Raw genomic sequence first — 14,748 nt, 5'->3', positions numbered from 1 at the left:
TTAAAAACGTTCTACCCAATGACATCATCAAAGTTAAAAACATTTACATTTTTAAAAACTATAGCTAGATTTCCATCCAATTGGCGACACATTTTAATGCACATATTTTAAAATCTACATTAAAGAAAATATGTATTTTTTCCCACCAAGGTCCCAAACAATATCCTAACCGCCATCGATAAAAGACAGTACTGTGCAGCCGTCTTCATCGACCTGGCTTTTGACTCTGTCAATCATCGCATTCTTATCGGCAGACTCATTAGCCTTGGTTTCTCAAATGACTGCCTCGCCTGCTTCACCAACTACTTCTCAGACAGAGTTCAGTGTGTCAAATCGGAGAGCCTGTTGTCCTGACCTCTGGCAGTCTCTATGGGGGTGCCACAGGGTTAAAATCTCGGGCCAACTCTCTTCTCTGTATATATCAATGATGTCGCTCTTGCTGCTGGTGATTTTCTGATCTACCACTATGCAGATGACACCATTCTGTATACTTCTGGCCCTATGGACACTTTTAACAAACCTCCAGACGAGCCTCAATGCCATACAACAACCCTTCCGTGGCCTTCAACTGCGCTTAAATGCAAGTCAAACTAAATGCATGCTCTTCAACCAATCGCTGCCCACACCTGCCCACCCGTCCATCATCACTACTCTGGACGGTTCTGACTTAGAATATGTGGACAACTACAAATACCCAGGTGTCTGGTTAGACTGTAAACTCTCCTTCCAGACTCACATTAAGCATCTCCAATCCAAAATTAAATCTAGAATTGGCTTCCAATTTCGCAACAAAGACTCCTTCACTCATGCTGCCAAACATATCCTCGTAAAACTGACTATCCTACCGATCCTTGACTTCTGCGATGTCATTTACAAAATGGCCTCCAACACTCTACTCAACAAATTGGATGTAGTCTATCACATTGCCATCCATTTTGTCACCAAAGCCCCATATACTACCCACCACTGCGACCTGTATGCTCTCGTTGGCTGGCCCTCGCTATATATTCGTGGCAAAACCCAATGGCTCCAGGTCATCTATCTAAGACTTTGCTAGGTAAAGAACCGCCTTATCTCAGCTCACTAGTCACCATAGCAGCACCCACCCGTAGCATGTGCTCCAGTAGGTATATTTCACTGTTCACCCTCAAAGCCAATTCCTCCTTTGGCCGCCTTTCCTTCCAGTTCTCTGCTGCCAATGACTGGAACAAACTTCAAAAATCACTGAAGCTGGAGACTCATATCTCCCTCACTAAACTTTAAGCACCAGCTGTCAGAGCAGCTCACAGATCACTGCACCTGTACATAGCCCATCTGTAAATAGCCCATCCAACTACCTCATCCCCATACTGTAATTTATTTTGCTCCTTTGCACCCCAGTATCTCTACTTGCACATTCATCTTCTGCACATCTATCACTCCAGTGTTTAATTGCTATATTGTAATTATTTTGCCATTATGGCCTATTTGTTGCCTTACCTCCCTTATCCTACCTCATTTACACACACTGTATATAGACTTTTTATATTGTATTATTGACTGTATGTTTGTTTATTACATGTGTAACTATGTGTTGTTGTTTGTGACGTACTGCTTGTCACGTTCTGACCTTAGTTATTTTGTTATGTCTTTGTTTTAGTGTGGCCAGGGCGTGAGTTGGGTGGGTTGTCTATGTTAGTTTTTCTATGATTTGCTATTTCTGTGTTTGGCCTGGTATGGTTCTCAATCAGAGGCAGCTGTCAATCATTGTCCCTGATTGAGAACCATATTTAGGTAGCCTGTTTTCTATTGTGTTTCGTGGATGATTGTTTTCTGTTTTCTGTGTCTTCCACATGGAGCTGATTCGGTTTTCGTTTCTGTCTTTCTATTTGTTAATTTGTATTTTCGTGTTCAGTGATTTTGTTCATTAAAACATGACGAACACGTACCACGCTTCATGGTCCTCTTCTCCTTCATACGACGACCGTTACAGAATCACCCATCACCAAAGGACCAAACAGCGTGGTAACGGGCAGCAGCAGCGATCTCAGGACTCCTGGACATGGGAATATCGGTGGAGAATATCGCCACCCCAAGGCTGAGCTGGAGACAGCGAAAGCCGAGAGGCGGTGGTATGAGGAGGCAGCACGGCAGCGCGGTTGGAAGCCCGAGAGGCAGCCCCAAAAATGTATTGGGGGGTGGCACACGGGGAATGTGGCTAAGTCAGGTAGGAGACCTGAGCCAACTCCCCATGCTTACCGTGGAGAGAGAGGGACCGGGCAGGCACCGTGTTATGCCGTGAGGCGCACGGTGTCCCCGGTGCGCAGGCATAGCCCGGTGCGGTACATAGCAGCACCTCGTATCGGCCGGGCTAGGTTGGGCACCGAGCCAGGTGCCATGAAGCCGGCTCAGCGCATCTGGTCTCCAGTGCGTCTCCTCGGGCCGGGGTACATGGCACCAGCCCTAAGCATGGTGACCCCAGTTCGCCAGCACAGCCCAGTGCGGGCTATTCCACCTCGCCGCACTGGCCTGGTTACGGGGAGCATTCAGCCAGGTAGGGTTGGGCAGGCTCGGTGCTCGAGACCTGCAGTGCGCCTCCATGGTCCGGTCTATCCGGAGCCGCCTCCACGCACCAGCCCTCCGGTGGCAGCCCCCTGCACCAGGCTGTCTCTCCGTCTCCTTCCTACAGGTGCTCCCGCCTGTCCAGTGCTGTCAGTCTTCCTCATGCCCAGCGCTGCCAGAGTCTCCCATCTGTCCGGAGCTGCCAGAGTCTCCCGTCTGTCCGGAGCTCCTGCCAGTCTCCCATCTATCCGGAGCTGCCAAAAGTCTCCCGTCTGTCCGGAGCTGCCGGAGTCTCCCCTCTTTCCGGAGCTGCCAGAGCCGCCAGTCAGCCAGAAGCTGCCGGAGCCGCCAGTCAGCCAGGAGCTGCCGGAATCGCCCTTCACTCCGGAGCTGCCGGAGTCTCCCGCCTGTCCGGTGCTGCCGGAATCCACCGCCTGTCCGGTGCTGCCGGAATCCACCGTCTGTCCGGTGCTGCCGGAATCTCCCGTCCCGTGGCTAGGGTCCCCAGTCCGAGGTCGGGGGCGAGGGTCGCCGCTCTTAAGAGGCGGGCTAAGAGGCGGACAAGGACTATGGTGGAGTGGTGTTCACGTCCCACGCCAGAGCCGCCACCGCGGACAGACACCCACCCAGACCCTCCCCTATAGGTTCAGGTTTTGCGGCCGGAGTCCGCACCTTTGGGGGTACTGTCACGTTCTGACCTTCGTTGTTTTAGTATGGTCAGGGCGTGAGTTGTGTGGGTTGTCTATGTTAGTTTTTCTATGATATGCTATTTCTGTGTTTGGCCTGGTATGGTTCTCAATCAGAGGCAGCTGTCAATCGTTGTCCCTGATTGAGAGCCATATTTAGGTAGCCTGTTTTCTATTCTGTTTCGTGGGTGATTATTTTTGTTTTCTGTGTCTGTGTGTGTCACGTTCTGACCTTTATTTCCTTTGTTTTGTCGTTATTTAGTATGGTCAGGGCGTGAGTTGGGGTGGGCAGTCTATGTTTGTTTTTCTATGATTTTGGGATTTCTATGTTTCGGCCTAGTATGGTTCTCAGTCAGAGACAGGTGTCTTTAGTTGTCTCTGATTGAGAATCATACTTAGGTAGCCTGGGTTTCACTGTTTGTTTGTGGGTGTTTGTTTCCGTGTCTGTGTTTGTTCGCCACACGGTACTGTTTTGGTTTTCGTTCGTTTCACGTTTATTGTTTTTGTATTCATAGTGTTCAGTTTATGTTTTTTTTAAATAAACAACCATGGACACTTACCATGCTGCGCATTGGTCCTCCGATCCTTCTCACTTCTCCTCCTCAGACGAAGAGGAGGAGGAAACCCCTTACAGTGTATTCCACACGAAACTGTTTCGATTTTCGTTTCTGTCTTTCTATTTGTTATTTTGTATTTTCGTGTTAAGTGATTTTGTTCCTTAAAACATGACGAACACGTACCACACTGCATATTGGTCCGATCTCTCATACTCCTTGTCAGAGGAGGACAAATCCCGTTACACTGCTTTGCTTTATCTTGGCCAGGTTGCAGTTGTCAATGAGAACTTGTTCTCAACTAGTCTTCCTGGTTAAATAAAGATTAAATAAATACTAATAAAATTATTCACGTAAAAACTGTGGATGGAAATGTGGTTTATGACTTGAATATCGACATCTGTCACCCTTTGGGCTACTTGAGTTCTCCCAAGCACTGATATCTCAGAGAACTGATCACAGAAATCTGTAAATATAGCTACACTGTTCAGTTTCACTGTTTTTTAAAGAATGTTTGCTTTTTGACATAAAATAAAGGTTTAGATGAGATTAGCCAAAGTGGCTATTTTGATTGTTGAAATCGATGGCAGCGAGTAGTGCGGATGAAATGGAGAGAAGATTGGTGAAGCAACAGCTGTGCTGGAATGCAAACAATATGGATGACCGTTCTGATGGTATGGAGGAGTAGGTCGGTAGTGGAAAGATGTAGGAAGAAGCGAGATCATGATGCAGAAAGCAGTGGAGCATCTGGTAAAGAAAGCATAAAGACTGCCAAGGTAGGAAGCAAGAGTAACTTTGTGTTGGAGTGGAAAGTGGTGATGGTGTTTGATGAGACCACAGGCCTCATTTACACCCTATCCGACTAACTTACTCCATAGAGAAAGAAGTCAAATTAGCTTGGTTCATTGGAAATTGTAGATTGTTTATATTTTGTGGTAGCCAGGCTCAGCAAGAGAAGATTCTGAAAATAGAAAGCTTAATGAGAATCAAATTAAAAGCCATGTCCCAGGTGCTTAAACTAGGTTGAGAGGAGGCATCACTGGGGTCCCAATATCTATGTCCATGGATTATGTTAAAGAAAATGTGAAAGGAGTGATTGAGGATAAAAGGTTGATAAGAAGTGAAAACCTTTCAGTGCCGCTGAGGTTAGATAAGGTTTTGTCTGGAAAAGTACAGATAGGATTCCTTAGTTTAAATGTCAGAGTTATTTGTCCCATCCCCATTGCGGTGTTTTAAATGCCAAAGGATTGGACATGTAGCTGTAGATGGTAAAGGAAGGAAAATATATGCCAAGTGTGGAGGGGAACATGATTACGGTGAATGTGGGAGCAATGTGAAAGTTAAGTGTTATAACTGTGGGGGGAACATAGGGCAGCATTTGGTGGATGCCAGGTGCAGAGAGAGGCTAGAGATGCTCAGATATATAGAAGCAGTCATTATGTATTGTATGCAGAATCTGTCAGACAGATTGGTGAAGCTACAGTGTGGAATGATGGAGCTTCCATGGCTGGACCTAATGTCGGGGGTGGGGTTTCTGCTGGTCCCGGCATGAATGTGCAGTGTCAAAGGACACCTTGATAATGAATAAAGTAGACTTCAAAGCTTGTATTGGTAAGGTTATCAATGCTACTCAGGTTGTGGAAAGCAGAAATGCAAGGTCGAAGGTCATTGTAGTCATTGAAGGTCATCTCCACTGGGATTCTCTGCCGATAACCCTATTACAGGGGCTGAGTTACTGGCTTACTGGTGCTCTTTCATGCCGTGGCCCACTTGAGTGGGTTGTGGCCCACTTGAGTGGGTTGAGTCACTGACGTGATCTTCCTGTCTGGGTTGGCGCCCCCCCTTGGGTTGTGCCGTGGCGGAGATCTTTGTGGGCTATACTCGGCCTTGTCTCAGGATGGTAAGTTGGTGGTTGAAGGTATCCCTCTAGTGGTGTGGGGGCTGTGCTTTGGCAAAGTGGGTGGGGTTATATCCTGCCTGTTCGGCCCTGTCCGGGGGTATCATCGGATGGGGCCACAGTGTTTCCTGACCCCTCCTGTTTCAGCCTCCAGTATTTATGCTGCAGTAGTTTCAGGCTAGGGTCAGTTTGTTATATCTGGAGTACTTCTCCTGTCTTATCCGGTGTCCTATATGAATTTAAGTATGCTCTCTCTAATTCTCTCTTTCTCTCTTTCTTTCTCTCTCTCTGAGGACCTGAGCCCTAGGACCATGCCTCAGGACCACCTGCTGTCCCCAGTCCACCTGGCCGTGCTGCTGCTCCAGTTTCAACTGTTCTGCCTGTGGCTATGGAACCCTGATCTGTTTACCGGACGTGCTACCTGTCCCAGACCTGCTGTTTTCAACTCTCTAGAGACAGCAGGAGCAGTAGAGATACTCTTAATGATCGGCTATGAAAATCCAACTGACATTTACTACTGAGGTGCTGACTTGCTCCACCCTCGACAACTACTGTGATTATTATTATTTGACCATGCTGGTCATTTATGAACATTTGAACATCTTGGCCATGTTCTGTTATAATCTCCACCCGGCACAGCCAGAAGAGGACTGGCCACCCCTCATAGCCTGGTTCTTCTCTAGGTTTCTACCTAAGTTTTGGCCTTTCTAGGGAGTTTTTCCTTGCCACCGTGCTTCTACACCTGCATTGCTTGCTGTTTGGGGTTTTAGGCTGGGTTTCTGTACAGCACTTTGAGATATCAGCTGATGTAAGAAGGGCTATATAAATACATTTGATTTGATTTGATTGTGGAGACGGCAAAAGAGATATTGGGTATAACAGATGTTACTGTTGAAATGGTTGTTGACATGCTGAACAATCCTAAGCGTGGAGTGTTTCAGCATGATATAGATCAAGTTTAATGGGGTTGGGGGGGGGGGCAGAAGTTAGTAGGTATTATTATTTTTTTGTGTTATTTTTTCATGCTAGTACAGAATCTGGCATGTCATGATTGATCGTACATTCCAGCACAGTAGGTGGCGGCATGTACTTAAACGTTTGTTTGCGGACCGCCATGAAGTAATAGAAGAAGATGAGGCAACGAAACTGCCTGGAACTACAAGTCCCATGTGTCTCGCGTTAGTCATGGTCGTCGAAGTGTTAAAACGTCAGAACCGAGCGGGAGACAGCTTGTGGGACAGACAGCGCTGTTCTGGAAATAACTATTTATACGCATACATTTGCATTTTGTAAGCATTGATACACGTTTCCTACTACTTCAGAGACATTTTCGCTTGCAAATGTATTCAGGGAAACGTTAGTAAGGTCACATGTGAGGGGAGGTGCCATATTTATCAGATCAAGTTGGTCGATGGCCGTAGCAGGGCATGCCCTGCTCTTGTTAGCTTGCTAAGCTAGCTAGCTAACATGTTATGACTTTACCAAGTCAGAACAACGTTAAGTAATTTGCTTTGATGGCTGTATTCTTGTGGAACATTTCCAGCTTTATCACACCATTGGAAATGATCCACCATGTTCAGCTATTTCCACCTAGCTAGTTAGCCTCAACTATCCTGGCATGAGATGGTGTATGCCAAATGTTTATAACTAGTTACCAGATAGTTACAACGCTAAACTTATCTTGCTACTTGGCTAACATTAGTTAGCAAGAGTTTCCACTTCTTCCAGAGAGTAGCACAATGATAGCAAGCTAGCAACGTTTACAGACAGAGCAACGTTCCACCTCCTGTGTATATTAGCCAAAGTTAACTAACTAGTTAGCTAACTATGAATAATGTTTATTAACATCACTTCAAACTGCATGTGTGTTTGGTAACGCTAGGTCTTTGGCAGGTACTCTACTAGGTGGTAATTGATAATATAGTATGTGTTGCTTAAGTAAGTAGTGCATGTTCTTGTTCATAAGTTAGTATGTTCCTCAGGTGTCCTGATGGCGACAGATGCTGTTACACAGTTGGCCGACTCTCTGGCCAAAACTCAGGTGACTGAGGGAGAGTTGAGTTATAAAGGCCAAGGACGCAAATTCGACAATGCACAATCTGGTAAGAATTCCAACCATTGTCCATTGACTCATGATGCTTATGCTCCTCCAATTGTCATCCAATAGGTTGTTCAAGTACAATGTGGTGTCCAATGCCAAATGTTTTTTTTGTTGTATTTAAAAACAAAAAATGTAACCTTTATTTAAATAGGCAAGTCGGTTAAGAAAAAAATCTTATTTAAAATGATGGCCTACCCCGGCCAAACCTGGACGACGCTGGACCGATTGTGCTCCTCCCTATGGGACTCCCAAAAACAGCTGGATGTGATACAGCCTGGATTCGAACCAGGGATTATAGTGACTCTTGCACTGAGATGCAGTGCCTTAGACCGCTGCTAATCTCGGGAGCCCAATGTATTGTTCTTCAAACAATCATGGTCTGTCTTTTCAATCTTTCCCTCTGTCTCCTTCTTTCCAGTGGAAGAGATGGTGAAAGAGATCCAGGAGTTCAAGGGGTTGCAAGCGCTCAGGCTGGAGGGGAACACTTATGGGGTGGAGGCAGCACAGGCCATCGCTAAAGCCCTGGAGACAAAGAGTGAATTTAAGGTACCAGTCACAGAGTGATTATGAGATGAGGTGTGTTTTGATTGCATTGTTCGTGGTACAGAGGACAGGTATTCCACTTACTGCCACATGAAGAGAGATGGATGATCTCATATGTTGATTTTGATGAGGTACCTGCTGTTGGCTCTGATCTATCTTGCTTTTATATCTGTCATATATATATATAAATATGGCAAGCTAGACAATACTTTGGCTAACCCTTTATATAACCCTCTCCCTCCCTCAGTACTGTTACTGGAGTGACATGTTTACTGGGCGACTGCGTTCTGAGATACCTCCAGCCCTGGTGAGACAATAAAAAATAAAAAATAATAATACTTGCTCCCTTTGATAGATGAAAGATGGTCTGGGATTGTAAACTCAGCCTTCATCTCCCCTATTCAGAACTCTCTGGGTGCGGCCCTGATGACAGCAGGCGCCAGACTGACCGTGCTGGACCTTAGTGACAATGCCTTTGGACCAGACGGGGTGAAGGGCATCGAGAAGTTGCTCAAGAGCACTGCCTGTCACACACTGCAGGAACTGAGGCTCAACAACTGCGGCATGGGCATTGGTGGAGGCAAGGTGGGCAGAATGTCTCCAGCTTGATAGGAGCTACATTGCGTTATTGAGCAGACTCCACAACATAAATTTGCCCCGTACTAGTTGTAATGTAGTCCGTATAATTTAAGAGAAGATCTAAAGCTAATTTAACTTCTCGTATGAAAAAAAATACTTTGTGTTAAGATTGAATAGTGCTATCAGTTGAGAAGTGATATCATGATTTAATATCTATCATGACAATCCTAACTTTTTCCAATGTAGTTTTTTCACTGTGCTTTGTGTGGTCTCCTCAGATCTTAGCTGCAGCGTTGACGGAGTGCTATAAGCAGTCCAGTGCACAGGGCACTCCCCTCGGGCTGAAGGTGTTCATCGCAGGCAGAAACCGTCTGGAGAACGATGGGGCCACTGCCCTCGCCCAGGCCTTCCAGGTACAGACACTGGCTCCTGAGCTGAACATATCAGAATTTCTGACAATCTGGACTTGTAGAGTATATGCAGTTAGTCACCACAGTGGTTCACATGGAGCTCTTAGCATTAGTACTGGCAGCAGCATGGATAAAGCTCCTGAACCCTCCAACGTAATGCCACTGAGTCAATAATTAAACTGTCCTGACAGTGACAAGCTATATACTGTCTATATAGCTATCTTTGTCTGATGCTACTGTATGACCTCAGCTGATGGGTAGTCTGGAGGAGGTGCACGTGCCCCAGAATGGGATCAACCACCCTGGAGTGACTGCTCTGGCCACTGCCATGCAACACAACCCCCAGCTCCGGGTCCTCAACCTCAACGACAACACCTTCACCAAGAAAGGAGCTATCGCCATGGCACAGGTACAGTAGTGGTTTGCCTTGTGTACGAAGGCCGTATGACAATGAAACTCATGAAGTTGATGTATGCTCAAATGCACTTGCCATACTATTGACTGACACTGTGTGTTTTGTGCCCCCTTCAGGCTCTGAAACATTTGCGTAGTGTCCAGGTGATAAACTTTGGAGACTGTCTGGTGCGTTCCGAGGGGGCTATAGCCATCGCAGAGGCAATCACTGAGGGGCTTCCCATCCTCAAGGTACAGGGTAGCACTGGTCCCACCCTTGGCTGCAGGAACATCTACTGTGCTTGATTGTTAATTAATGTGTGTTCATACACTTCCCTCTGCTGTGGCAGCACCTGACTCATACCCATATTTTTTTTTACCACTTTGTCAGGAGCTGAATCTGTCATTCGGGGAGATCACAGGAGAAGCTGCACTGCTGGTGGCACAATCAGTCGAGGGCAAAGCCACACTGGAGAAACTGGACCTAAATGGTACATGTTGGATTTGACTAACAACACATGAAAACTGGATTGAAAATGTAGCATTGGCTGATAGTGTTTTCATAGAATCTGTAGAGTTCATGTGTGACTTTGTGTTGTATGTGTGTGTTGGTACTGTCAGGTAACTGCCTGGGGGAGGAGGGCTGTGATGCTCTCAGAGAGGTAATGGATGGCCTGAACATGGGAGACCTGCTGGGATCACTCAGGTACTGGATTGAAATATTAAATGAGTTTTTATACTTTTAGACTTACCCACACTGGACCTCAACCATCCTGTCTTTTATCACAAGCCGCCATGAGAAAATATTTTTGTGTAATCTTTGTCTCTACCTGCAGTGACGATGAAGGGGAGCCGGAGGAGGATGAGGAGGATGATGAAGATGAGGAGGATGACTATGAGGAGGAGGAGGATGATGATGTGGAGGAAGAAGACAGCAGTGTGAATCAGGTTTCCTCCCCTCTGTCAGTGCCCCGACCCCCAGATGCCTCCTCCTTCCTCTGCTTCCCATCCCCCGACAAGCTACTTAAACTGGGCACCAAGAGGGCCCTGCTCTTTGAACAGCAGGTTAACACACCCTGTCATGAATACCTTACACAGCAAACTACTTAGTGGAAACCTGAGGTGACATACAGTGTGTGTCAGTAGGCTAAAACAGGTTGATGGTGACGTGTTTAACCTTTTGTCCTTGTTCTTCTCTTTCCAGGTAGATGTGGCGGATGCTGGTAAGACAGCGGAGGCATTCCTGAAAATCTCCTCTGTGTACAATGAGGAAGATAAAGATGTTAAGAGTGCTGTACTAGACAGTATTGGTAAGGGCCACTTACCTTATTTCTGAGTGCTTACTGAAGACATGGGGCCAGATGACTGAGTCCATGGATATGCAACTTTTTTCGTTCATCTGTATGACCGCAAGTTAAGTATATGTCCTCTTTGTTCTGCAGATGCAATTCTTAGGAAAGCCTTCGCAAGCCCCTCCTTCCAAGGTTACAACTTTATATCATCACTGTTAGTAATGCTGGGACTCCTCAAGGTATGCACACGTTCTATGAATTTGTAGAAAAACTCCTAGTTTTCTTCTGCCTTGTATTATTGTAGCCCTTGTGTCTCCCCCTCTCCCTGTCTCATTCAGAGTGAGGACAAGGTGAAGCCGGTGCGTGTGGTACCTGGGCATTTGCAGGCCCTGGAGTATGTTGTGCGTCAGGACTACTTCCCCCAGGACCACATTGCCGTGCTGGAGGCCTTCATGTCCCGGTAAGGGCATGAGTGATGGGTGGCAGCGTAGCTCTCAGGTACCCTCTCCGACTGCAGATTAACACACCACATTGGCACAAAGTTCCGTAAGGATGTTGCCAACATGCTCCAAATTGCACAATGTACACATGTTCTTTTGTTGTCAGGCTGCTGCATTTAACAACAGTAAAGATGAAATGGGAAACTGTCCATCATTGCAGGTGTATAACTGTATATTTGTGACTTTCAGACACGTCCAGGTACTGGAGTCGTGCAGCAGCGCCAGGAACATCCTCAAGTCCACGCTGGAGCAGGTCAGGCCTGAAACCTGAGTCACACAGGACCGCACAGACTCTCACGGATTTATGAACAGAACAATTCCCACCCCCAGACATATGGGGGCCTTTAGCGCACACAACAAGGACTTAACTGTGTCACTGCACTCTATTTCGCCAACTCGGAAGACTCACAGCTGGAGCCTTGCCCATCATCTTATGGATGTACATTATTTTATGGATGGACCGATTTTGAAATATTACACACAAACATTTGGGAGATGAATGTTGTATTCTGCCTCACCCTCAGTGAAAGGACTGAAATGTGAACTTAAACACAGGTTTGCCCTCTGTATTTACCCAGTAAGTAATGGTTTATTTTAAAAGGGTTAAACGGATATAAAATATAAATGTGTGATATGGGCTGCTGTGGAAATGTGATTATGATTTGAATCAAAAGGGAAGAACTGAATAAATGTGTTGATTTCTTTGTTGCAGCTATTAAACAGACACTTTTTGGGTGTCCATATACTGAATGGCCTGGGAACATTTCAATTTCACAGTTGAGCAAGCACTACCCTGAATAAGGATCTAGTCCAACCATATTTACTTTTTACAGTGGGAAGAAACTATTGATCCGGGTGTAGGTTCTTCTCCCAAATTTTGAAACCTACGGTGAATAAAAATATAAATGCCACATGCAACAATTTCAAGGATTTTTCTTAGTTACAGTTATAAGGAAATCAGTAAATTGAAATAAATTCATTAAGGCCTAATCTATGGATAATACATGACTGGGCAGGGGTGCAGCTGTGGGTGGGCCTGGGAGGGCATAGGCACACTCACTTGTGAGCCAGGCCCTGCCAATCAGAATGAGTTTTCCCGCACAATAGGGCTTTATTGCAGACAGAAATACTCCTCAGCACCCCCTGCCCTTTCTGACGATTTTGCAGGTGAAGAAGCCAGATGTGGAATTCCTGGGCTGGCGTGGTTGTCTGCGGTTGGGAGGCCGGTTGGACATACTGCCAAATTCTCTAAGAGAACATTGGAGGTGGCTTACGTTAGAGAAATTAACATAAAATTATCTGACAACAGCTCTGGTGGACATTCCTACAGTCAGCATGCCAATTGCATGCTCCATCAAAACTTGAGACATCTGTGGCATTGTGTTGTGTGACAAAACTGCACATTTTAGAGTGGTATTTTATTGTCATTGTGTAATGATTATGCTGTTTAATCAGCTTCTTGATCTGCCACACTTGTCAGGTGGATAGATTATCTTGACAAAGGATAAAACAACCACTAAGAGAGATGAGAGAAATATGCTTTTTGTGAGTATGGAACATTTCTGGGATATTGTATTACAGCTCATGAAACATGGGACCAACAACACTTTACATGTGTTTATAATTGTGTTTAGTGTATAATGCTCCTGTGGCTAATACTGAGCAAGGTGCACACACCTGTTCGAACTTCATTTCTACTTGAAATATTCTCAGATAAGGGAGAATTGGGGCTAAAATACATAGAGCAAGCCAACTATTCAAGGAAGCAGCAGACCGTTGTACTTGATCCACTTGTATGGGGACCTGCCACTTCATCTGGGAAAGAGATTAGGCCTGGGATGTGCTTTTGAATGAATACACTGTTTGTTGGACATGAACTCAGTTGAATGTGCTGAAAAGGTCCTAGATATACTACATATCCATAACTGATTCATACAGTATTTCTAATATTAAATGAGTACACCACATCAGACTTTGATCTTTATTAATTGCATTAACCAATTCAGTGGCAAGCTGCTCTACAATTGTTAAGCTAGTGAAGGTTAGAGCAATATGCTTTCACCAGACCCATTATTGGGGACAGTGGGCTGCCTCTTCTCAAGCATAGAAAAACAGCCCTTCTTTGTGAGCACCTGTCAGAACTTTTTTTGAAGGGGCTTTTTAGGTACCATGGGATATAGCCATTTATAGTTTAACTACGGGGAAATACATTTCATTTTATTGATTTGTTTTCCATTAGCTTGTTGTGTTTAAAAATACATTTTATTCAGTGAGTTTGCACTCGAGTAACCTTAGGGTAGTGCGTAGTTTACTGGATGTTAGATTGGTAGCCAAGCCTGGTCTCACAGACTAGATGTAACATAGTAAATGGAAATCCGGGAACATTAAACGTAGTATATGTTAACGTTTGGTATGTTTACAAAAACAAAAGTAGGGTGGTTGGTCGGTATGGGTGGGCGTATATCGCGAACGTCTAGCAACCCAAAAGTTTTGAAAATCATTGCGGACAATTTTAGCTAATTTGCAACTTCAACTACTTACTACTCTTTAGCTACTTTGTAACTACTTGGAAACTACTTCGAATGTTGGCTTATCCTTTTAACTAACCCTAACCTTAACCATTTTAGCTAACCCTTCCCCTGATCTTAAAAGCTACACATAAAAAACTGTCAATTTATAGAGTAATTCACATATTTAGGAATAACCCTGGCAGGTTTGGCGTTAAATACATTTTCTAATTTCCTTTTATGTATGTCCTTTTATGTAGGACGCGCACACGGGTTGAATCAATGTTGTTTAACCAACTTGGAATATACATTGAATTGACGTCTATGCCCAATGGGACAGTTGGCTACCTTCGACCTCTGATCTGTCAGAAAATGTATTGCCAAGGTGTTCATTTGAGGTTAGGTTTCGCAGGGGCCGGGAGTCACGACGAAAGAATTTATCAAAGCAGTGTTTGTGAGACCCCTAACTGTTGCAAGTGCTCAGTCATTCTAGCAATGTAAAAGTCTAGTATGTACGTGAACCCCTTGGCGCTCATATTCTCCGTTGCGCGCAGCTCCTCCACAGTGGAAAAATGATATACAGACCTACACTTTTCCTTGAGTAGGAAACTTTATAAAGCTATCTGGGAAGGCTACATACTAAAAGCATTGCATGTCAAATTTGACAAAGTCAACCATGAAGGTATGTTTATAATTTTAAATGTACAATAGGAACATTCTAAAAAGTTACAATATTTATCAAATA

General features: G+C 45.1%; 1 protein-coding gene across 3 annotated transcripts; it reads left to right on the top strand.

Moving 5' to 3' along the window:
- The first annotated feature begins 6,833 nt into the window (after positions 1–6,833).
- LOC124015652 (ran GTPase-activating protein 1-like) lies at positions 6,834–12,246 on the top strand. Of its 3 annotated transcripts, none has more exons than XM_046331025.1 (15): positions 6,834–6,967; positions 7,661–7,780; positions 8,198–8,325; positions 8,570–8,629; positions 8,728–8,907; positions 9,180–9,314; positions 9,562–9,720; positions 9,843–9,956; positions 10,096–10,195; positions 10,326–10,410; positions 10,541–10,769; positions 10,909–11,014; positions 11,147–11,235; positions 11,335–11,456; positions 11,686–12,246. In XM_046331025.1, exons 2-15 carry the CDS (start codon positions 7,669–7,671, stop codon positions 11,765–11,767), a joined length of 1,701 nt encoding a protein of 566 aa, XP_046186981.1. In that variant the 5' UTR covers positions 6,834–6,967; positions 7,661–7,668; the 3' UTR covers positions 11,768–12,246. The 3 variants fall into 3 exon arrangements, with proteins under 3 accessions (XP_046186981.1, XP_046186983.1, XP_046186982.1); XM_046331027.1 differs by having other exon boundaries at positions 11,335–11,494; positions 11,686–11,826; XM_046331026.1 differs by lacking the exon at positions 6,834–6,967 and adding an exon at positions 7,120–7,179.
- The last annotated feature ends 2,502 nt before the right edge of the window (positions 12,247–14,748 follow it).

This window comes from Oncorhynchus gorbuscha, linkage group LG26 (genome assembly GCF_021184085.1).
Source record: "Oncorhynchus gorbuscha isolate QuinsamMale2020 ecotype Even-year linkage group LG26, OgorEven_v1.0, whole genome shotgun sequence".
Lineage (NCBI taxonomy): Eukaryota > Metazoa > Chordata > Actinopteri > Salmoniformes > Salmonidae > Oncorhynchus > Oncorhynchus gorbuscha.
This window is presented reverse-complemented; position numbering and strand designations above follow the sequence as displayed.

Bases quoted from the DNA above. Each gene is read 5' to 3' on its own strand.
- LOC124015652 (XM_046331025.1), top strand. From the start codon at position 7,669: ATGGCGACAGATGCTGTTACACAGTTGGCCGACTCTCTGGCCAAAACT. The intron at 9,721-9,842 runs GTACAGTAGTGG...TGCCCCCTTCAG, and splicing joins GAGCTATCGCCATGGCACAG to GCTCTGAAACATTTGCGTAG. The intron at 11,015-11,146 runs GTAAGGGCCACT...TTTGTTCTGCAG, and splicing joins TGCTGTACTAGACAGTATTG to ATGCAATTCTTAGGAAAGCC.